At 40.4% G+C, this 23,232-nt stretch overlaps 1 protein-coding gene across 1 annotated transcript in view; it reads left to right on the forward strand.

Annotated features, from left to right (window-relative positions):
* Positions 1-23,232, forward strand: part of APAF1 (apoptotic peptidase activating factor 1) — a 97,182-nt gene that overhangs the window by 25,583 nt on the left and 48,367 nt on the right. Inside the window, exons 10-15 of the mRNA XM_056114368.1 lie at positions 2,660-2,773; positions 3,212-3,396; positions 5,481-5,607; positions 7,852-7,977; positions 15,881-16,012; positions 18,278-18,403. Coding sequence (XP_055970343.1) covers positions 2,660-2,773; positions 3,212-3,396; positions 5,481-5,607; positions 7,852-7,977; positions 15,881-16,012; positions 18,278-18,403 — 810 coding nt within the window. The remainder of the gene's footprint in view (positions 1-2,659; positions 2,774-3,211; positions 3,397-5,480; positions 5,608-7,851; positions 7,978-15,880; positions 16,013-18,277; positions 18,404-23,232) is intronic.

Here is a 23,232-nt window from a genome sequence, read left to right on the forward strand (position 1 = left end):
GCAAGCTCTGGCACATCTGGGTGTGGCTGAAATAAATAAGTAAGCCCTTTGGGTTTGTATTTGTGGGTCAGAGAGATATTACAGAAGTTAAGGTTCTTGCCTTGCATCCCTCCAACCCTCATTTGAAAATTCAGCACATTATATACACCACCAGGGATCACCATACACCACCAGGGATCACTCTTGAGCACAGAACAGGCATAGCCCCTGAGCACTGCAGAATATGGCCCCTGAATCAAGCAACCCCAGACCTGATACTGAGCTGGGGAGATGTGCTCTAAGAGACTGGAGCACACACTTTGCATGTTAGAAGCCAGATTTGAGCCCAGTGCCCCACGGTTGGCTAAGCACCGCCCAGAGTGAACCATGAGCACTGTTCCAGGAGTAACCCCTGAGCACCATCCTGATAGGCCCCCGAAACCAAAAATAAACATTTTTTGATAGGTATGATTGTGGCAGGATTCACTTTTTTTTTCTTTCTTTTTGGGTCACACCAGGTGATGCTCGGGTGTTACTCCAGGCTCTGCGCTCAGGAATTACTCCGGGCGGTGCTTGGGGGACAGTATGGGATGCTCGGAATTGAACCCGGGTTGGCCGCGTGCAAGGCAAATGCCCTACCCGCTGTGCCATTGTTCCAGCCCCAGGATTCACTTTTTAAAAAAATCCTTATTTTTTTAAATTTAAGGTAATGATTCATTTTTATTAAAAAAAAATTTAGGAATAAACTAAAAGAAAACAGTGAAGATCAGAATTATTGCCTGTATTTTTGGCTTTAGTTTTCTGTATCATTTTTATTTTGTTGCTCATATATATTGCTCTTTAATCCCAAGATGGGATCATAGGGACATAGAGAGAGCTTACTTTTTTTTTTTTGCTATGCTGAGATATCAAATACAATGTTGTATTTGTATTTAAAAAAGTCATAAAACTTCATTTCACATTGATTATGGCGAACTTGTCAGGTGTTTGGTCATTTGTACTTTTATTTATGAATAGATTCTTCATTACCTTGATCTTTTTCTTTTGAGTGTTTCTTCATTACTTTAACCTTTTTCTATTGAGTATTTTTTTACTGTTTATTATAATTTTATATAAAGATTATTGATGGGGGGGCAAGATGGGCCCTCCCGTTGATCATTGATTTGCTTGAGCGGGCCCAGTAACGTCTCCATTGGAGACTTTGTTGTTACTGTGTTTGGCATATTGAATACGTCACGGGGAGCTTGCCAGGCTCTGCCGTGCGGGCGAGATACTCTCGGTAGCTTGCCGGGCTCTCCGAGAGGGGCGGAGGAATCGAACTCGGGTCGGCCATGTTGGCTGCATGCAAGGCAAACGCCCTACCGCTGTGCTATCGCTCCAGCCCATTAAGTTCTCTATAAAATGTTTTATAAATGCATGTTGTTTTTCTGATCTGGTTGTCTTTAAAAGTTTTTAATCTTTGTTTAATTGACTTATAAAAGTAGAAAATAATGGGCATGTGGCTCAGTGGTGGAACTCATCCTCATATGCATAAGGCCCTGGTTCAATCCCTGGCACTGCCCCCAAAAAATGAGAAAAGGAAAAAAGTGATGCAAAATTTTGTATCCCCATCATGCTAATTATTATCTTTATTTTTAACATCCTTCTCCACAACCTAGGCATTTCTGGGGCGGCCCCCATCCAAAAACATTCAAAACTTCAATATAACAGAAAAAATATATACAGCAGAGCTCAAGAAGTGAAACCTGGGATGGACTGAGGGCATAGATGACAGAACTCCTGGCCCATCAAGTCTATATTAGTAGATGCTGGAAGGGTATTGGGTTCTGGGGATTGAGCCAAGAGCTATGTATGTTCCAGGCATGTACTCTACTTTTAAACTGTCTTCTGAACCTGGAGAATTTGAGTTTTTATAGGTTTCAGTGCATGATTATTGTCCTCTTTGGCCAGAGGTCTTGGGGCTATTCCCAGAGATACTCAGTCCATTAGGCTGGGTCTGATGATTCAGGGCTCTAGGTCAGCAGTGAGTGCTGCTTGGGACTGGTGGGACTGGAGTTCACTAGGGTGGTGGTAAATGCTTGTGGACACCATGTAGTGCTAGGAATCAAACCTGGGGGCCTCACACATGCTAGACATGCACCCCATCCCTTCCAACTGTGTCTGGAGTTTTCTTTTAAAAATGTTTTCTTCAATCTAGTTGAAATTTTCATGATTTGGGAGAGGGCCTCCCAAGTGATGCTGAGCGGTCCTGGGGCCACTCCTGACTCTCTATTCTCAGCCAACTGGCTGAATGGTAGAATACTCGGGCCTCAGGATGCAGTTCGACTCGGGCACTATGGTTCCAGACCAGGACCACACCCAGCAGGATGTGGGACCTCAAGGGGTACACTCAGCAATGCTTGGGGCTTGTATATGGTGGGATCAAACCAGCATTGCATACATAGATGGCTTGTGCCCTACCAAAACCCTGTACTATCTCCCTGTTCTGAAATTTATCTTGAATTAAAGTATGAGGTTGAGTTGGTGTTTCTCCAACTTTTGATAATGTGCTTCATTTCAGTAGCTTTCTTTGCATTAAATTCTAGATACCTGGTGTTTCTCTTAGTGCTATTAGGAAGATGATTAGAGACTTTGCTCTAACAGTGCTTCTGCCTTCCCTGTCTTTTTTTTTTTTTTAAAGGAACTTTGCACTTTAATGTTTTCTCTGGATTGGATTAAAGCCAAAACGGAACTTGTAGGTCCTGCTCATCTGATTCATGAATTTGTGGAATACAGGCATATATTGGATGAAAAGGTACATATGAATTTGAATTAGTCATAATGGACATCTTAAACATTTGATTCTAGGTTTAATAATGGGGATGCACAGAATAGAAATGGCAAATTGAGATCATCTCCTTATTTTGATATTTGTCTATTTAAATTTTGTTTCATTGTCTGCTAGTAAAGTGGATAAAATTGAAGTTTGAAAGTTGATGAAATACTCAATGATTCCCTTTTAAAAAGAATATCTTAAAGTAGAACTTTGATCATGATATTTTTACACTTCAATGATTTTTTTATGTATAAAAGTCTGAGGAGTGTCACTATGTAGTTGTTACCTAATGGTTAGTATTTCAGTTCATGTAGAGAGTATCTCATTTAAACCTTTAATATGAGAAGATGACAGATACCACAAAGTGTCAGATCTTGGCTTCGGTTATGTTTCTAATGGATTTTAGTTTGTTCACAGGATTTTGCTGTCTGTGAGAATTTCCAGGAGTTTTTATCTTTAAATGGACACCTTCTTGGACGACAGCCATTTCCTAATGTTATACAGCTGGGTCTCTGTGAACCTGAAATTTCAGAGGTTTATCAGCAGGCTAAGCTGCGGGCCAAGCAGGAGGTCGATAATGGAATGCTCTACCTGGAGTGGATGTAAGTAGGTTAGGGGAGGAGTTGAAGGAGGTGGAGTGCTAACTATATCATTATTTTTCAGATAGTGAATAAGTTCACTCCAGGAAAATTTAACTACTTTGCTGAGGGATGGAACTTTTAAAGACATTCTTACCAACTGAAAAGTTTTAGAGAAGTCAGCAGCAAATAGAAATAGAATTATCTTCAAAGGTCCTATAGGAATAGATGTTGGCTTACATGATATCTTGACAGTTCATCCTAAGCATTAATAAGAAATTGATAACAAATGTAAAATATGTTAGTTGAAAACATTGACTTCAAGCCACAAACCTAGATTTGAGTCTCAGTTTTAAAACTTAATAATATTGCAGTTTTAAATGTGTTAGAAATTACATTTCTTTCTCAAATGTAAACTATCAATCCTTTGTGACAAGTGCTATTTTTGTGAATATTTAAATGAGATATTGGATTAGGTCTTGATCATTTTGCTTTTTTTTTCTTTTTGGGTCATACCCAGTGATGCTCAGGGGTTACTCCTGGCTCTGCACTCGGGAATTACTCCTGGTAGAGCTTGGGGGACCCTATGGGATGCTGGGAATTGAACCTGGGCCACTTGCAAGGCAAACGCCTTCCCTGCTGTACTATCGCTCCAGCCCCCGATCACTTTGCTTTTGAACATTACATATGAAATTTAACATTACATATGTTAAATTTTAGAATTGAAACTTGATTCTCTTATTTCTGTAAGAGACTAGTTTTTTTTTTTTTTTTTTGCTTTTTATGGGTCACACCTGGCGATGCACAGGGGTTACTCCTGGCTCTGCCCTCAGGAGTTACTCCTGGCAGTGCTCGGGGGACCATATGGGATGCTGGGAATCGAACCTGGGTTGGCCACATGCAAGGCAAATGCCCTATCTGCTGTGCTATCGCTCCAGCCCCTGTAAGAGACTAGTTTTTCTCTTACCTTAATCTTATCAGTCAGTGAAAGGAAAAGAGTGTACCACCATCATTTTAATGTGTATTATATATTTTGTGCTCACGTGTGTTATTTATTTTCAGAATAGCTTTGTTGTTTACCCTCTTTTACAGTAAAACAAGAAAATTGTGCCATAGAGAGGTTGAGACTTTACTAAGCTCAGATAGTTTGCAAAAATGGGATTTAAACTCTGGGTCTATCCAGCCTTATTTTCTGTACTCTTTTTTTTTTTTTTTGAGAGTTGGAGGGGCCAGACACTTGGGAGCCTCTCTTGGTGATATGTAGGCAACTGGAGTCAGGCAGCTCAATGCTTGGGCCTGGAGATTTTGAGCTTTTTTAGGCCCTCTAATGACTGGGCCCATGAGGGCCATTCTGACCATGCTCAGTTTCTTTCAGTGTTATATCTGGTGATGATCAGGGGACCATGCAGTGCTGGGGGTTAACCTAAGGGTGCACTATACAAAGCATGCACTCCAGCCCTTTGAGCTATTTCTGTGGTCACATATATGTGAACTAACACTGTTCTACTTCTGCTGCTGTAAGTATACATAATATTCATTTATTCTTTAACCCATGAGGAATTATATCTGCTCTGGTGGAATAGTTGGTATTTACTAGACAAATACGCAAAGAGGGGCTGGAGAGAGTACAAGAGTTAAAGTGTTTGTCATGCATGTGGCTGATTCTGATTTGATCCCTCAGGACTAAACTCTGAACAGTACTGGGTGTTTCCCTGAAAACCAAACCCCCCCCCCAAAAAAAAAAACAAACCAACCCTCAAGAAACAACCCAGTGAAAATGACTTGAAAAATTTGTTTTCCCTTTAGAAATCTTGTAATTAAAATACACCAGAGTAATAGTGGGGGTAGTTTATATAAACCAATACTTTAGTTCAGGAATAACATTTGCTTTCTTCTTCTTTCCTTTCAAAAGACAGATTTTTAGAGGGCATTCCTGTGCTAGTTTTAATGGAGCAAAAGAAAATAAAAAGTGACATGTTTTGATAAACTAGAAATCCAAGCCAAGTGACATTTGTGATACGCGACAGGGGACACTGTACTTATTGTGGAAAAATAATCACTTTGATTCTTATTTATTGGGTTTCTATTACTTTTTTTCTTGTAAACAGAAACAAAAAAACCATCAAGAATCTCTCTCGCTTAGTTGTCCGCCCCCATACAGATGCTGTTTACCATGCTTGCTTTTCTGAGGATGGCCAAAGAATAGCTTCTTGTGGAGCTGATAAAACCTTACAGGTAAAGCATACTTTCTCAGAACATTTTTTGGGCATGTGACCAATAGTGTGCATATTGAAATATACTTAAATAATAAAATAAAGAATATTGCATGTTGCATAAATGTTCTTCCGGTTGGAGGTGCAGAGACAAGACACGTGAGAGGAATGTAGAGAGCACCAAGGGCCAAGGCATTGATCTGGCTCGAGACAGAGCAACTGCCAGAGGTGTCCTTTTATTTTATTTTATTTTTTATCAGCTACATCACAGTGACTATGTCACAGAGAAAGAATCACTAATGAGAGTACCAACAGTTATAGGGTAAGCATTCATCAAAAGAACATCAGGGTATACATTGTTCTTGTCAAAGCTATGTTATCGAAGCTATGCTGTAATGATTAAAACATGAGAGGAAGATATGGAGCTGGATATGTAGGCTCTACAGAGCAAGTCCCCCACATTTGGTTACACATAGGGCAAAGAGATCCTTGATACTTGATACTGATACTTGAAGGTCAACCCAGATACTAAGGATGTGTAAGAGAGGGGAAACTGCTGCCTTGTACTGCCAAGATAAGGTATGACCAGGTGGGTATATGAGAGCATGCTGTGCTTCTCCAGATCATTGGACTCACAAGTTTTAGCTTGCCCACTTAATGTAAAAGTGGAGCCTTGGTTCTGCTTCCTGTTTGCAGGGCAACGTCCAGAGGCTCTTCCTAATGTCCTGGCTTAGCACCAACATTGCATGTTAGCAACATCAGGAATCAAATTAGAGATTTAAAAGATATAGTTGCGTATTTCATCATTCTAAACTTGCTGAGTGATGTGGAAGAGCCTTTTACCTTGCCAGTCACTGTCATTCGTGTACTCACTAAGGTTGATGAGAAAATGATAGTTTAAAATGATAAGGATTTCATAGCTCTTCTTCATAGGAACAGGAGTTAGGCTAGAAAACAGTGATTAAGCAACATTTAATCAGAGACACAGGCATAAATATCTGAATAAAAATAGGAATTGGACTAGACTATTTCTTAAAGTGCTTGAAAGAATTTACTTTTTTATTTTCATGTTTTTGCTTTACCTTTTGATTTTAAATGAAACAGGATCACATTAGGTAAAGCCTTTATATTTAAAATAGCTTTAACCTGTATTGCAAACCATAATGCATAAAAGGAAAAGGAGAGAGAGAGAAAGAAGGAAAGTGCCTCCCATAGAGGGAGGCTGGGGGTAGGGGTTGAGAGGTTGGGGAATGGTGGTGGGGAAATGGGGGGACATTGGCGTGGGAAATGTACACTGGTGGAGGGATGGGTACTGGATCATTGTATGCCTGAAACCCAATTTTGAACAGCTTGTAATGGTCTGTCTCACAGATACCCAATTAAAAAATTGAAAAGAGTAATGTGGAGTTTATGCCCAATTCAACCAGTTTAATCAATGGCTGAATAAATAGCAGTACTCCTACATTAAACAAATATAGCTTTAGTCCTCACAAGATTATGACCACATACTTAATTTCTGTTGGTGATTGTTGTGACTGATTTTATTAATTCTGATTTTTCAGCCTCAGAAAGCGTATTAAAGTATTTGGTTTGTTAAGATTTGCCTAATGTAGACCGGAGTGATAGCATAGCGGGTAAGGCATTTTACCTTGCACACGGCCAACCTGGGTTCAATCCCCGGCATCCCATATAGTCCCCCAAGCACCACCAGGATTAATACCTGAATGCAGAGCCAGGAGTAACCCCTGAGCATTGCTGGGTGTGATCCAAAAAGCAAAAAAGAAGAAGAAGAAGAGGAAAATAAAAGAATTTGCCTCACTCAATCCAGCAGAACACACACACACACACACACACACACACACACACACACACACACTCACACTCACACACTCACACACATTCAGTCCTAGCAACAGCACACACTCTGTTTAAGCATGCACGTGACACAGACAGACAGCACACATACACTCCCCTTTATATTACATACACGTATAGAATTTGCCAAGCTGTTTTCCATAAATGAAGCTGCTATACTCAGTCAGTTTTTAAAGTTGTTATGTATAGACATTTAGCAATGGATAGTTCTCTATGTTAGAGCAAATTCTGACCAAAATTTTGATTTTTAAAATCATTTTGGCAAGGTTCATTTGTTCGGCAAAGTTTAAACATGATTAAGATGTTATAAAGAAATATTTTTATTGGCTAGTAGCCCAAGGTTGCTAAGTGGCTTATTGTAAAAATATTTTATGTATTGTTGCATTTGTAGGTGTTCAAAGCTGAAACAGGAGAGAAGCTCTTAGAAATCAAGGCTCATGAAGACGAAATACTTTGCTGTGCATTCTCCGCTTGTGATAGGTTTATAGCAACTTGCTCTGTGGATAAAACAGTAAAGGTAGGGAAATAGTATATTTTTGAGTTGTAATTATTACAAAAATTTTCTTTTTCCTTAATTGTAGGATGAGCACTTTTGCCTCTTAGGATGTTAATTTGAGCCATACCAGTTTTTATCCAGGGTTAAGTATCAATTCGAATGCATATATTGATCACTTGGAGATATTTGCCAGACACCTGGGAAAAATAGGAACAAATTAATGCGACTTATTGCAAGATTATGGGTTAAATAACAGCTGAAATTTTTGAGTGTATTGTGATTGGGAATGGTGGTGCACAAACTCATTCTCTGAGATCTAGTTTGTGTTGTAAAATAATTTGTAACATGCTGCTTAGATATTTTTGCCTTTATGAATTGGCTTTTATTTAATGCAAAACCAGATGGAAGAACAAGCTCACAGGTGATTAGTCTGAAAAATAAAGGAAAAAAATTTTTTTAAATTAAGCTATCATTACATTATGATAGGTTTCAAATGTAAGATATACATAATTTAAATCTATATGTGAAAATGTAATAACTTTGTAACCAAAATCATTAGCATTAATACTTTAACCATGTTGCTTCAATAACTATATTAATTTCTTTCTTTCACTATAGCACCATGATTTACTAAGTTGTTCATAGTATAGTTGTTCATAATATAATATAGGCATTAAATGTCCCACCACCAATCCAACCCCCAATGTACCCTTTCCTCCACCAGTGTCCTCAGTTTCCCACTTACCACCCCAGCCTACCTCCTTGCAGGCACAAATAAATTTATTTCATTTCTTTTGTTACAACACAAAGGCAAATGGAATTTTCAAACCTTAGATCAATAGTAGCCAATTAGTGATAATTGTTATATCTCAGTGATGTTACTGAAATCATTGTCCAAGGATCTGCTCTGCTGGATGGTACTAGTTGAGCCTTCTGTGTTATTGTTTAGGCCCATTGAGCTTGGTGGACTTCCATGCAGCTTTCCTAAGAGATTTACTGTGATTGTACAGGGCTGACAGGACTATGAAAATTTGAGGTTCAAGGAGCCATAGATCTGGAACAATCTATGTTCAGATTGTTGGGTGTCTTGGCAGTTTGATGAGGTTCAGTTGTGGAGCTGGGGCATTTCTACGTTTGAGCGTGTCAGGTATGGCTGGAGACAGCTATGCTTTCAGGTAGAATGGGGAATCTGCTCACCCCCATTTTGAGAAAGTCCCGAAGCTGTCAGCCCGGACCATTTTACCTGGGAAGATTCCATGGCATCGTGTTATTTTGGAGATGTGACTCTGGGCCGTTTCTCTGCTGGCAAGATCCAAAGACAATATATTTTAAAAGATCAATTTACGTGTCCCTTTTGGTCCTGATTTATATTCTTTCTCAAAACAGCTCCAGACCCTCTGCCTTATTCCTGCTCTTCGAGTTATCACTAATTGGTCGCATAGTCCAAACATTTATTATTACTTTATTTAGTTCATATTTTCACCCTCTATATATCGCATTTAAGTTAAATTATTTGGTATTTATTCTTTTGTGTCTGGCTTACCTGACCTACAGTAGTACTCTCGGTCCATCCATGGCTTTGTAAATGGCACGAAAGGATTTCTTCTCTGTGGTGAACAGTATGCTACTGTGTATAGGCACTACATGTTTGTCCATTTATTAGTCGATGTATTTTTTTTTCCTTTTTGGGTCACACCCGGCAATGCTCAGAGGTTACTCCTGGCTCATGCACTCAGGAATTGCTCCTCGCGGTGCTTGGCAGACCATATAGGATGCTGGGAATCGAACCTGTGTCGGCCATGTTGGCTGCGTGCAAGGCAAACGCCCTATCCACTGTGCTATCGCTCCAGCCCCAGTCGATGTATTTTTTAGGTTGTTTTTAATTCTTGGCTTTTAAATAATGCCGCAGTAAACATGTGTATACATACATCTTTTCAAATTGAAGTTATTTTTTTTTTATTTTGAACCACACTCCAGGGTTCAAAAGGGGTTATTCCTGGCTCTGTGCTCAGGAGTGACTCCAGGTGGTGTTCAGGGGACCATATGTGGTGCTGGGAGTCTAACTGGGATTATAATACATGCAAGGCAATGCATTGTCTCTTCAGGGCTCAAGTTAGTGTTTTTGTACTTTGTAAGTAAATACACAGATAACTGGACTGTATAGATTAAGGAATATCCATAGCCACATCTGCTTACATTCTTACCAGCCTCTTTTAAATTTTCCTCTTCTCTGTATTCCCTCCAATGTTTATATTTTTGGTCTTCTGGATAATCACCATTTTCTCAGGTGTGTCAGTGATGTCTCCTTGTTTTGATTTGCATTTCCTTAATGAAAAGAGAATATCGATAAGTTTACAAATGCTTATTGGCCATTTTATGTAGTTTTTGTCACTTTGTCTCTTGTTTTTAAATTTGCCTTTTAGCCAAAGAATTTATTTTATTTTTATTGCTCTGTTTTTGGTTTTTGGGCCACACCTGGCAGAGCTCAGGGGCTATAGTTGACTCTGTGCCTAGGAGCCACAACTGGCAGTGCATGGGGGACTGTATATAGTGCTGAGGTTTTGAACCAGGGTCAGGTGCACGCAAGGCAAATGCTTTAACCCCTGTATTATCTCCCTGGTCCCCAGAGCCTTTATTTTAGTACAGACTTTAAGAGAACTGGAATCTGTGGAAATACATTTTCTGATAAATAAAGGGTGAACTTACATTGAGGCTTTATTTTTTCTCTGTCTCTGTGTCTCTGTCTCTCTTTTTAAAGTTTTTCAGTGTCAATGAAGTTTCATTAGTTAATTTCTTTTTTTTATTTTTTTGGTAAATGGAATAGATTACGTTGTAACAAGGCTCATGATTACTTTTACTGGGTGAACTTAATACTCTATGAAGCTTTATACCACTAATTTAATGATTGATCTTATTTTACAGATAATGAAACAGGTTCCTGGAGAGTTTTTTTCTTCAGGCTCATTTTAATTAATAAAATAGAGCCAGATTGTAAGGTAGTTTTCCATCAATCTAAGACATACATGAATTTGAATTATCATTACTTAACAAATAGAATCTCAGGGATAGAGCTCTGAACTTAATGTACTGTACTCTGTGTGTAAAAGATTCTTCCTTCCTACCACTGAACTTCCAGTCATCCCTCTATTAAAAAAGCCCCTCTGTACCTCCACTTTGCTCCCTTTTTTCCTCCAGCAATCAAATCTAGTATTTATTTATTTATTTATTTGTAGGAGTACTGCTATTTATTCAGCCACTGATTAGCTGATTGAATTGGGCATGAACTCCACCTTATTTTTCTTTTTCATTTTTTATAATTTTATTTATTAAATCATCATGAGAGCAGTTACAGAGCTTTTGGGTATAAGTCTTGGTCATACAATGAAACACCCGTACCTTCACCAGTGCCCATTCTCCACCCCCAACAACCTCAGTATACCCCCATCCCATACCCTCCCCCTACCTGTGAGGCAGATGATTTCCACATTACTCTCTCTCTACTTTGATCACATTCAATATCTTGACACCAGACCCACCATTATTATTTGAGATTTTACCCCAACACTCAGATCTGCTGAAAAGGCAACTGTAGACAATTTGTTTTCTATTGCTGGTTACGAATGACATATGATGTCGCGTGGCTGCACGATTTTGAAATTCCGAAATTTTAACACTTAAATCTGGAGGGATTTCTGCCAAAACCTGCTGGGTTTCGAGATTTGCTCCTGAGTCTCTGGGATCATGGCCGTTAAGCAGCTTGATCAGGAGCCAGAAAGGCCATTCATGGGCGGCGACTTGGGGTCTCATTGGGATGGGGAGGAAAGGGTGGCTCCACCCCCATTCCATGAGGCCCGGCGTGTCTCGTCACTGGGGGCCCAAACCTGACTGTCCAGTGGCCTCTGGAGGATGGTGGCCACTGAGCCGCCTAGGGGGAGCAGGCGGAGGGACAATACCCTTTCCCCCCTGGGGTGGCCCGGTGACAGTAACCTACTGTGGCGTCCAGACGCATTTCTGCCAAAAGCCACTGGGTTTTGAGATTTGTTTCTGAATCTCTTGGATCATGGCCGTTAAGCAGCTTGATCAGGAGCCAGAGAGGCCATTCGTGGGTGATGACTTGGGGTCTCATTGGGGTGGTGAGGAAAGGACTGGCTCCACCCCCATTCCGTGAGGCCCAACATGTCTCGTCACTGAGGGCCCAAACCTGACTGTCCAATGGCCTCTGGAGGATGGCGGCCACAGAGCCACCAAGGGGGAGCAGGAGGAGTGACAGCACCCTTTCCCCCCTGGGGTGGCCCGGCAACAGTAACCTACTACAGGGTCCCGACGCATTTCTGCCAAAAGTCACTAGGTTTCGAGATTTGTTTCTGAGTCTCTGGGATCATGGCCGTTAAGCAGCTTGATCAGGAGCCAGAGAGGCCGTTCGTGCGCGATGACTTGGGATCTCATTGGGACGGGGAGGACAGGACTGGCTCCACCCTCATCCCTTGAGGCCCTGCGTGTCTCGTCACTACAGGCCTAAACCTGACTGTACAGTGGCCGCTGGAGGATGGCAGCCACCGGGCTGCCAGGGGGAACAAACCAAGGCACGAAACCAATTCCCATCTAGGTTGGCCTAGCACTGGTAACATATTGCAGGGACCGGATGCATTTCTGCCAAAAGCCGCTGGGTTTTGAGATTTGTTTCTGAGTCTCTGGGATCATGGCTGTTAGGCAGTGTGATCAGGAACCAGAGAGGCCATGCCTCCAATTATAGCTGAGCTGGAGGTGGTTTGTGGGTGTGTTTTCCAAATACCTAACTTTTGGCCGTTTACTTTCTTGATAAACTTTGCCCCAAGTTTTTGGGGTCTGGTCAAAGGCACAGCAGCAATTTTGGGGTATCTGGAAGTCTGAAGGTGCCATCAGGCTGCTGATGCACTCACCTCACAGGTACAGATTGACTTGCTAGTGGCACCATACCCTCATAGTTAATTATTTTTTTAAAAATCAGTTTGTAAAGCCTTTATTTCATTTGTTTTATTTATTTTGGTTTGGGGACCACACCCACTAATGCCTGGGAACTGCTCCTGCTTAGTGTTCAAGGGTGACTCCTGGTGGTACGTGAGGGACATGGAGTGCTAGAGATCTCACCTTTGAACTGTCTTCCTGGCCCAAGCCTCTGTTTTTCTGTTTTTTTGTTTTTTTTTTTGCCACACACACAGTGCTGAGGGCTTATTCCTGGCTCTGTACTCAAAGATCATTCTTGGTAGGGCTCTGGGGACCATATGGGGTGCTGGGAATTGAAACTGTATGCAAGGCAAGCACCCTCCCTGCTATACAATCTCTTCAATCTCAAGCCTGAATTTTCTTTACTGAATCATTTTATTTGTCTTTATTTATCGATCGTTCATGATCGATCGATCGAATCAATGCTCTTGGCCAAGTTTGTGTTGACAAGGACACCGATGCCTCTGACACCTCTTTTATCGCATGTTCCGAGGAACAGTTCTTCTCCAGTGTTGAAAATGGCATGGTGAGATTCGTGCCTTCTTGTCTCGGTCAGACCAATGATGTCGTACTTGATCATTCTCGCTTGTACCATCAGGTCCTCGATGGATGCATCTGATGCTAGCGTACGTGCATTGAAAGTACAGACGATCATTTTTGTCTTCCTTAGTTGTGGCAGCCTAGTTTGGCCTTGAGATTTTGTCAGCCTCTCCTTTCTCATCCTTCTCAGTGCTGCCATGTCGGTGAAGCCTTCAGGGTCAGGTGAATGAGACCAGTTGTAGTTACTGGTTTTGGCATATCGAATACACAACGGATAGCTTGCCAGGCTCTTCCATGCGGGCGGAATACTCTCGGTAGCTTTCCAGTCTTTCCGAGAGGGATAGAGGCTTTTGGGGCAACCTCTAATCACCCTTGTAGGTGTTACCATATTTGAACCCTATCAAATATGGTACGACAATTCTGGAAGATGGGTATTTAGTGTCTTATGATGTGTCGTGTGGCCGCTTTGCGGCCGCACGGTTCCAGAAAGCGTCCTGGAGTGTGGCGAGGGCTGGGTAGTGGAGGTAGTGTCAATAGTGGAAGTCTGCCAGTGAAGATCATGAACGATTGGTTTGAGGCTCTTCATGTTCCCAGAGCGAACAGATGCCATTGGGCTACACTAGCACGCGACAGGGACAAATGGAGACGTTACTGGCACCCGCTCGAGCAAATCGACGACTAACGGGAAGTTAAGTGATTAAGTGAAGAAGTGATTATTTATCGATACCATTTAATCAGCACAACACTATTTCACTTATCTTTTGATACCTTGAATTGCTAAGATAAGTATCTCAGTTTTACCAAGGAGAAAACAGATACAGGTAAACTAAGAACTTGATCAAGGATATACATTACTATTATATCGGACCCAGTTCTTGGATTTAATTCTTCTGATCTGGTGTTATACCATTCTTTTTTTTTTCTTCTATTTTTTTTTTTAGTGAAACACCATGAGGTACAGTTGTAGATTTACAATTTTTGTGCTTGGGTTTCGATTATACAATGATCAGATACCCATCCCTCCACCAGTGCCCATTTTCCACCACCATGGATAATATCCCCCCACCCCCATCCCCCCATCCCCCCTGCCTCTGTGGCAGGGCAGTCCCCTGTATTCTCTTTCTCCTTTTGGGTGTTGTGGTCTGCAAAAGAGGCATTGAGTGGCAAACATGTTCAGTCCATAGTCTACTTTCGACATGCATCTCCCCTCCTGGGAGGATCCTCCAAACACCCTTTATTTGGTGCTCCCTTCTCTATCTGAGCTACCCTTTCCTCTAGAATGCCCGGCTGGCCACTAAGCTATGGAGTAATCCTCCTGGTGCTGATCTCAGCTATTCTTGGGTATTAATCTCATATTTTGTTACTTTATATCCCCCAGATGAATGCAATCTTTCTATGTCTATCCCTCTTTCTGACTCATTTCGCTTAGCATGATGCTTTCCATGTTGTACCACTTGTATATAAATTTCATGACCTCATCCTTTCTAACAGCTACATAGTACTCCATTGTGTAGATGTACCAAAGTTTCTTTAACCAGTCATCTGTTCTTGGGCATTCAGGTTTCTTCCAGTTTCTGGCTATTGTAAAGAGTGCTGCAATGAACAAACAAGTGCAGATGTCACTTCGACTATACATTTTTGCCTCTCTGGGATATATTCCCAGGAGTGGTATTGCTAGGTCAAATGAGAGCTCAATTTCTAATTTTTTGAGAATCGTCCATACTGTTTTCCAGAAAGGCTGAACCAGTCGACATTCCCACCAACAGTGAAGGAGTGTCCCTTTCTCGCCACATCCACGCCAACATCGGTTGCTTTTGTTCTTTTGAATGTGGGCCAGTCTCTGAGGTGTGAGATGATATCTCATTGTGGTTTTGATCTGCATCTCCCTGATGATTAATGATGTAGAGCATTTTCTCATGTGCTTTTTTGCCATTCGGATTTCTTCTTTGAGAAAGTTTCTGTTCATTTCATTGCCCCATTTTTGGATGGGGTTGGATGTTTTCTTCTTGTGGAGTTTAACCAGTATTTTGTATGTTTTGTATATCCTGGATATCAACCCCTTGTCAGATGTGTATTCGACGAATATCCTTTCCCTATACCATTCTTTATATACTTGCTGTTATTTTTAGGTCCATGTGAAACCTTACTTTTAAAGAATGTAATATTTTTATAAGATCCTAAATATTCTATAGAAAGATGGTTGTATAGATTTGCAAGTAATTGAAAGATATCTTGGCAAAATACTTAGTTTTTTTGGAAGGTGGGGCTTATTTGTAAGTGTTTTGTCTAATGGGAAGATCTGCCAGACAGAATGGAAAGCATCCATAGCTGAGTTTCCATTTGCTTTTCCCCTCTGAGAACAATGGGTCATTGTAAATTTCATGTTCTCTATTTTCTTTAGATTTGGAATTCAGTGACTGGAAAACTAATACATACCTATGATGAGCACACAGAACAAGTCAATTGCTGTCACTTTACCTGTAGTAGCCATCACCTTCTCTTAGCCACTGGATCGAGTGATCACCTCCTCAAAGTAAGTATGGACAGAGAGCTATGTGGATAAATTTGGTAGATTGAACTATCTTATTGATTTTCTCATGGGGACCATATGGTATATTAGGGATCAAACTTGAGTTGGCCCTATGCAAGGCAAGCATCCTACTTGCTGTACTCTCTCCCCACCCCCCACTTTTATATTCGTTTAAAAAATTAATGTAGTCCCATATATCTTTGCTTCCACTTGCTTGGCCAATGTTGTTGTATCCTTAAAGACGCCTCTAGCTTCCTCTTTGTAACTTAGGAGTTCAGGTCTGATAGTGAAGTCTTTAATCCATTTTGATTTGACTTTTGTTCACGACCTTAGGAAGTAGTCTGAGTTCACGTTTTTTTGCATGTGCCTGGCCTTTTTAATGTCACACCATCTTTTATTTTTAAATTTATTTATTGAATCACCGTGAGAAAGGTTACAAAGCTTTCAGGTTTAAGTCTCGATCATACAATGATCAAACACTCCTCCCCTCACCAGTAATTATTTTTCACCACCGAGAACCCAAATATACCCCCCTTCCACCCCTCCCGATGCCTGTGAGGCAGATGATTTCTACTTAACTTTCTCTCTACTTTGAATACATTCATTATTTCGACAAAAGATGTACCATTATTGTTTGGAATTTCCCCCCAACAATCAGAACTGCTGAAAAGGCATTGTGAAATAATTTGTTTTCTATTGCTGGTTGTGAAAACCATATGATGTCACGGCCGTGCGATTTTGGATTTCTGATACTTTATTAACTAAGTCTGGAGGGATTTCTGCCAAGAGCAGGATAATTACAAGATTGGTTTCTGTGCGTCTGGTACCATGGCCGTGCCAGAGAGCCGCTCGTGAGGGGCAACTCATGGCCTCGGTTGGGCGTGAAGGACCAATGTCATACCATCTTTGCAGTGGCACATTGTATTTTGGGGAGGGTTGAGTAAAACACTTCAAGCCCTGGTTTGGTCCCTGGCACCACATGTGTTCCCCATGAGCACCACCAGGAATGATCCTTGAGCACAGAGCCATGAGTAAAGTAATCCCTGAACACTGTAGGGTGTGGTTCCCTCCACCCACACTTAAAACAATAAAAACTAAAAGAACAGGACTTATTTCACTTCATAATCATTTCCAAAGACTTTTTACCGAGGTTAGTTGAGGGTGTAAATTATTTCTTCTTTGGTGTAGCACTGCAGCACAGTCCTCCCGTTGTTCATCAATTTGCTTGAGCAGGCACCAGTAACGTCTCCATTGTGAGACTTGTTACTGTTTTTGACATATCGAATACGCCACGGCGATTCTTTGGTGTAGTTGTGAAAAATCACTGCAAATGATTGTATCCATTTTAATTTATGACCTCATCTTAGTTATATTTTAAAATATTAAAAAGTATTGAAAAAGGGAGAGAGTACAGTATGAACCCCTATGGTATTTTTTTCATTGCCTTGCTTCAATAATTATAAACATTTTGGCAGAAACATCTTATTTATAGATGTTTCTATAAATAGAAACATCTTATTTCCCCTCCCCGACCAATTTTTTTCTGTTTCCAAAACTTTACAGCAAATTTCATATTAATTTATTTCAGCCAAAATACTTTAGTGTGAGTCTTGAGGTTTTTAAACACAAGTACCATTCTTTTATCACACCTAACATAATAAACTAATTTTTTTTCACTTTCCCCAGTTAGTCTTAAACATCTATTTCAATGAAGCATAACTTTATTGGGATCAGACATGAAGCTCAAGTAGATTTTGGTTTTATGTCTTTTATTCCCTAAAAATTCTTTTTCCTCTCCCTCTTTCAAAGATACCATTGATTTGTTAGAGACTTGAGTCATTTTTTTCTGTAGAATAACCCACATTCTGGATTTGGCTTATTGCTTCCTTAGAGATATTATTTAACTTGCTCTTCTAATCTCTTATCATACGTATTTATAAAACCTAACTTTGCTCTTCTTGTATTTTTGGGTAATTTTTTAGAGTGCCAACAGGTTTTATTCAGTTAATAGTTCAGAGTTTGCATTGGGAAATCTTCAAAATCACCGTTTTTAGAATTGTACAACCTAGCACCTAAAACATTGCCTCTAGAAGTTACTGCATTATTAATTCACATCCACCTTTGTGTTTCACCCCTTTGTGCTACAGACTTGAATATCTTTCTATAAAAGGAAAAAACTTAAATAGGAGGGAAAGCTGAACTTTATGTGATTTTTAACTTTCCCTGTTCAGTACTGGTTTTTAATTATCTTATTATCTTCTCAAATAGCTCTGGGATTTGAATCAAAAAGAATGTCGAAATACCTTGTTTGGCCATAAAAATATTGTTAATCACTGCAGATTTTCACCAGATAATAAACTTTTGGCTAGTTGTTCAGCTGATGGAACATTAAAGGTAGGTTTTCTTGTTCATCATTAAAATGAATTGTAATTGTGTGTTCTTATGATTTGGTTAGGAAAATGGATTTGTTTTTCATATTTCTATAGAAAGAGCTTCTTTTAACATCCAGAAGAATGTTTAATATTTTTTGTCATAATAATGGTTTATGATTTATTGCCTTACGCTTTTAAGGTCTTATAATTTGAGTTTTTACATTTTAAGTATATATTCCACTTAAAGGCCCCATAAAATATTTTTAGATCTTTAGGGGGAATTTTGTAAAACTTCTTTTTTAATCATTTATTTATTCTACCTTTTATTTATTGTCATGATTTTGAGAAGTTATATGGAGCAAAACTTGGGATAAGCTTAGGAAAATGCCTCCTGAAATCTGTCACTGTATCACTGTATTACTGTCATCCCATTGTTCATTGATTGACTCGAGTGGGTGCTTGTAACGTCTCCATTTGTCCCAGTCCTGAGGTTTTAGCAGCCTGTCCTTCCTAGTCTTTGCCAATGCTGCTGTATTGGAGGCTCTTTCAGGGTCAGAGGAATGAGACCCATTACTGTTACTGTTTTTGGCATATTGAATATGGCACCGGTAGCATGCCAGGCTTTGCCGTGACCTAAAATCTATAGTCCTAAAAAAATACCAAAATCTTCCTTTTAAAATTTTCTGCCTTCTCAGAAATATTAATTACGCTTTAAAATAATCCTTTACCTATTCTTATTCTAGTCTCCTGTTTACTGAGTCTTCATTTTTCGTTTGACCTTAAGTCCTATCATTCTACATCTCTCTCTCTACCTCTTTGGCCATACCCTATGGTGCTCAGGGATCACTACTGGCAGTGCTCAGGGCACTGGAGATTGAATCTGACTCAGTTGTACGCAAGGCAAGCACCTTATCCACTGTACTTACTGTCTCTCAGCCTCCTACTACCTCATCTCTTAATCTATCTTTTCCGCTTTCAATTTATAGTGTTTGTCTGACTCAAGATGCACTGACCATCTCTTTTTATCCCTACACAGTGCTGCTCGACTAACTTTTTACTTCTTTCATCCCTGTCACTTTTAGTTTGAACACAAAAGCACCATGTTAGAACTGGAATAATGGTACATGGGATAGGATGGTTTCAAATTCTGGCCCCATAGCCCCACATACAGTCTCCTGAGCACCCCCCAGGATTGATCCCTGAGTATAGGGAGTGGAGAAAGCTCTGAGCACCATTGGGAGTGGGCCCACTACCTACCCAAATTAACAAAGCAAGACAAAAAAGTACCATATTATTAATTGTGATAGATTCAAGCTCCTCAAAACTCTTTTAAGGTTCTTACCATCTATCATTCTTCCGTCTTCCTCCCTATTCATTTATTTCTTCTGTTATTAATGATATGTTCTGGCCAGGTAATTTGATTTTTTTTTAAATGGGCTGGAGCGATAGCACAGTGGTAGGGTGTTTGCCTTGTGTGCAGCCAGCCTGGTCAAACTGGGTTCGATACCTCCGCCCCTCTCTGAGAGCCCGGCAAGTTACCGAGAGTATCTCGCTTGCACGGCAAAGCCTGGCAAGGTACCCGTGACGTATTCAATATGCCAAACACAGTAACAACAAAGTCTCACGATAGAGATATTACTGGGCCCGCTCGAGGAAATTGATGAACGGCGGGAGGACAGTGTTTTTTAAATTTTTATTAGTGAAACACCATGAGGTACAGTTATAGACTTACAAATTTTTGTGCTTGGGTTTCAGTTATACAGTGATCGAATACCCATCCCTCCACCAGTGCCCATTCTCCACCACTATCGATCCCAGTATCCCTACCCCGCCCCCCCCCAATCCCACTCTGCCTCTGTGGCAGGGCATTCCCTTTTGTTCTCTCTCTCCTTTTGGGTGCTGTGGCTTGCAAAAGAGGCATTGAGTGGCAGTCATGTTCGGTCTATAGTCTACTCTCAGCATGCATCTCCCATCCTGGGAGGATCCTCCCAACACCCTTTATTTGGTGCTCCCTTCTCTTTCTGAGCTGCCTTTTCCCCTAGCGTGTGTGGCTAGGCCAGGGTAATTTGGGGGACTTCAGTTATAGTCCTTACAGTTTTATTAATTTTTCATGGGATTTATTGGGGAGGGGGCAACAGTTCATTTGACCTGACTTGACTACCAGTCATGTGGTTTTTAATGACTCAAAACTTTTTGCACAGTTCTTTTTCAGGAACTCTTCTCTTAAACACGTGTCTATGGCCAGTTAAACACTCCTGGGGGTGCTCAGGAGACCATATGTGGTTCCAGGGATGGAACCCAAGTCAGTCGAATACTCCTGTGCACGTGCATCTATCTATCTATATCTCTTACATAGATAGAAGCTACTTTGTCTTCTTGCTTTCACTTGCAACTGCTTTGAACAACTCATTTCCAGAATCTTTTTCCTTGGTAAGGTGAAATAAAGATTTAGGATCTGCAGAGACTTTCTTGTCTTTTGTGTTCCTGCATATCTCTGAAGTTTATCATACACACAACCACTAAAAATTTATTCCAATAAATTTTCTTGTATGTACCTTTTTATGGGAAATACTTAAATCCTACATACTCTGTCTAGATTGTGTAGAGAGTGAGATTTATTAATGCTACTAATAACTTTTGTTTGTTTATTTGTTTTTGGGTCATACCCAGCAATGCTCAGGAATTACTCCTGGCTCTGCACTTAGGAGTTACTCCTGGTGGTGCTTGGGGAACCATATGGGAATGCCAGGGATTGAACCTGGGTCGGCCTTGTGCAAGGCAAACGCCCTACCCACTGTACTATCGCTCCAGCCCACTACTAATAACTCTTAAATTATGTAAGGTAAAGGATCTCTTGATGCTGATCCTGAGGTTTATCATTATTGATATCTCTGTACTTGTTTAATATAATTTAATTAATATTTGTATCAATTACTTTAAGGCATCTAGGAACCCTTTCTGGGTAGAATCATCCTTTCTAGAATTTAGCTAACAGTTAATAAATGCTGGGACTTTGATTAGGTAGATACTAGTTAAAACAGTTTTGGCTTAAATGTACATGGAATGATCCACTTCAGAGGAGAGTTTTTTCCCCCGCATGGCATTCTTGATCATGGAGGGCTGGGCCCACCTGCCGCCTTCCCAACATGCATCGTGTGACCTCTCCTTTCTTCTTCCTTTTATTTATTTATTTTTGGAGTGGGACAAACCTGGCTCTGTGCTCTGGGATCTCTCCTGGCTGACTCGAGTATTAGATGGGATGCTGGGTTTCAAATCTGGGTCAGCTTCATGCAACTTCAATGCCCTGCCTGCTGTGCTATCTCACTCTGGTCCCTCAGCTCCTCTCTGGAAACTATCTTTGTCTCTACATAGGTGAAGGCAAGTTTCTCTTGAGAGAATCTTTCAGTTTCATTGTTTTTTATTTTTTAAAATAAAGTGAATATCTTTAGAAGACATTTACAATTTCTAGCCAGGTTCTGGAATTGTATTGTATCATCTTATTCCCAATGTTTACTACAGGTTCTGTGCTGATTCCGTTATCTTTGGTATTAGTCTGTATTAGATTGCTAAATGTCTCAGAAAGTTTTGAAAACTGGTTGTTCATCTGTTCTACAGATTTGAGCTGTGAAATTCCAGGAACCCTCCTTTGCTGTTGAGTTAAGGTCTTTTCATCTATGTTTGATTTGTTGTATTCACCAGTGTGTCAGTTCCTTGTTGCTCACCCACCTATATTTCCTTTTTCAAATGATTCTCATTTGCCATCAGTTTTTAATTATTTCTCCTCTCAGTTCTAATGGTGAACTTTCTTTCTGGCGTACTTAAGTGTAGCTGTTCTCAACCATCCAGCCTTGACTTCCCACCTCCATCACCTTTCTTCATTCCAGTTCATATAGTTCCATGGTTTCATCTTTCCTATGAATGACTTTCAGATATGTTACCTCCAGTCCTCAGGTCTTCTGTGTCTGTCCTGCTTCCCTAAATGCCCACAAGTTGTTGTCACTTAGATGATAAAACTTGCCTCAGACTTTGGGTGTTCTAAACCAAACCAAGTCCCTTTTCTTCGTAAACTTGACACACTTTTTAGGGTTCCTATATTTTATGACTGATGAGATCAGTGATTATCAGTTTTTCTGATCACAGTTGAGTCATGAAGTAGAAGCTTTTTCTTTTCTCATACAACTTAAAAAAATTAATTTTATTATTATTTTTTCATTGAATCACTATCAGATACAGTTACAAAACTTACAAGTTTGAGTTTCAGTCATACAATGATCGAACACCCATCCCTCCACCAGTACACATTTTCTGCCACCAGTGTCCCCAGTATCCTTTCTCTACCATCTCACTTTACTCCTGCTTCTATGGCAGACAGTTTCCCTCTTACTCTCTTTCTACTTGTGGGCATTATGGTTTGCAATACAGATACTGAGAGACCATCATGTTTGGTCCATTATCTATTTTCAGCACACATCTCCCATTCCGAGCCATCCCTCCAACCGTCAGTAGTGATCCCTTTTCTATCCCAGCTGCCTTCTCCCCCAGTTCATGAGGCAGGCTTCCAACTTAGGAGCAGTCTTCCTGGCCCTTATCTTGGGTGCTACTTGCATATTATGTTATATTATTTTCCACAAATGAGTGCAGTCATTCTGTGTCCGTCCCTCTCTTTCTGATTCATTTCACTTAGCATGATACTGTCCATGTCCATTCACTTATAAGCAAATTTCGTGAATTCATCTTTCCTAACAGTTGCATAATATTCCATTGTGTAGAGGTACCAAAATTTCTTTAACCAGTCGTCGTGACTCGGGTCGTATCCAGATTCTGGCTATTGTGAACAGTGTCACAATGACC

The sequence above is a fragment of the Sorex fumeus genome, unplaced genomic scaffold (genome assembly GCF_029834395.1).
Source record: "Sorex fumeus unplaced genomic scaffold, SorFum_2.1 ptg000003l, whole genome shotgun sequence".
Taxonomy (NCBI): domain Eukaryota; kingdom Metazoa; phylum Chordata; class Mammalia; order Eulipotyphla; family Soricidae; genus Sorex; species Sorex fumeus.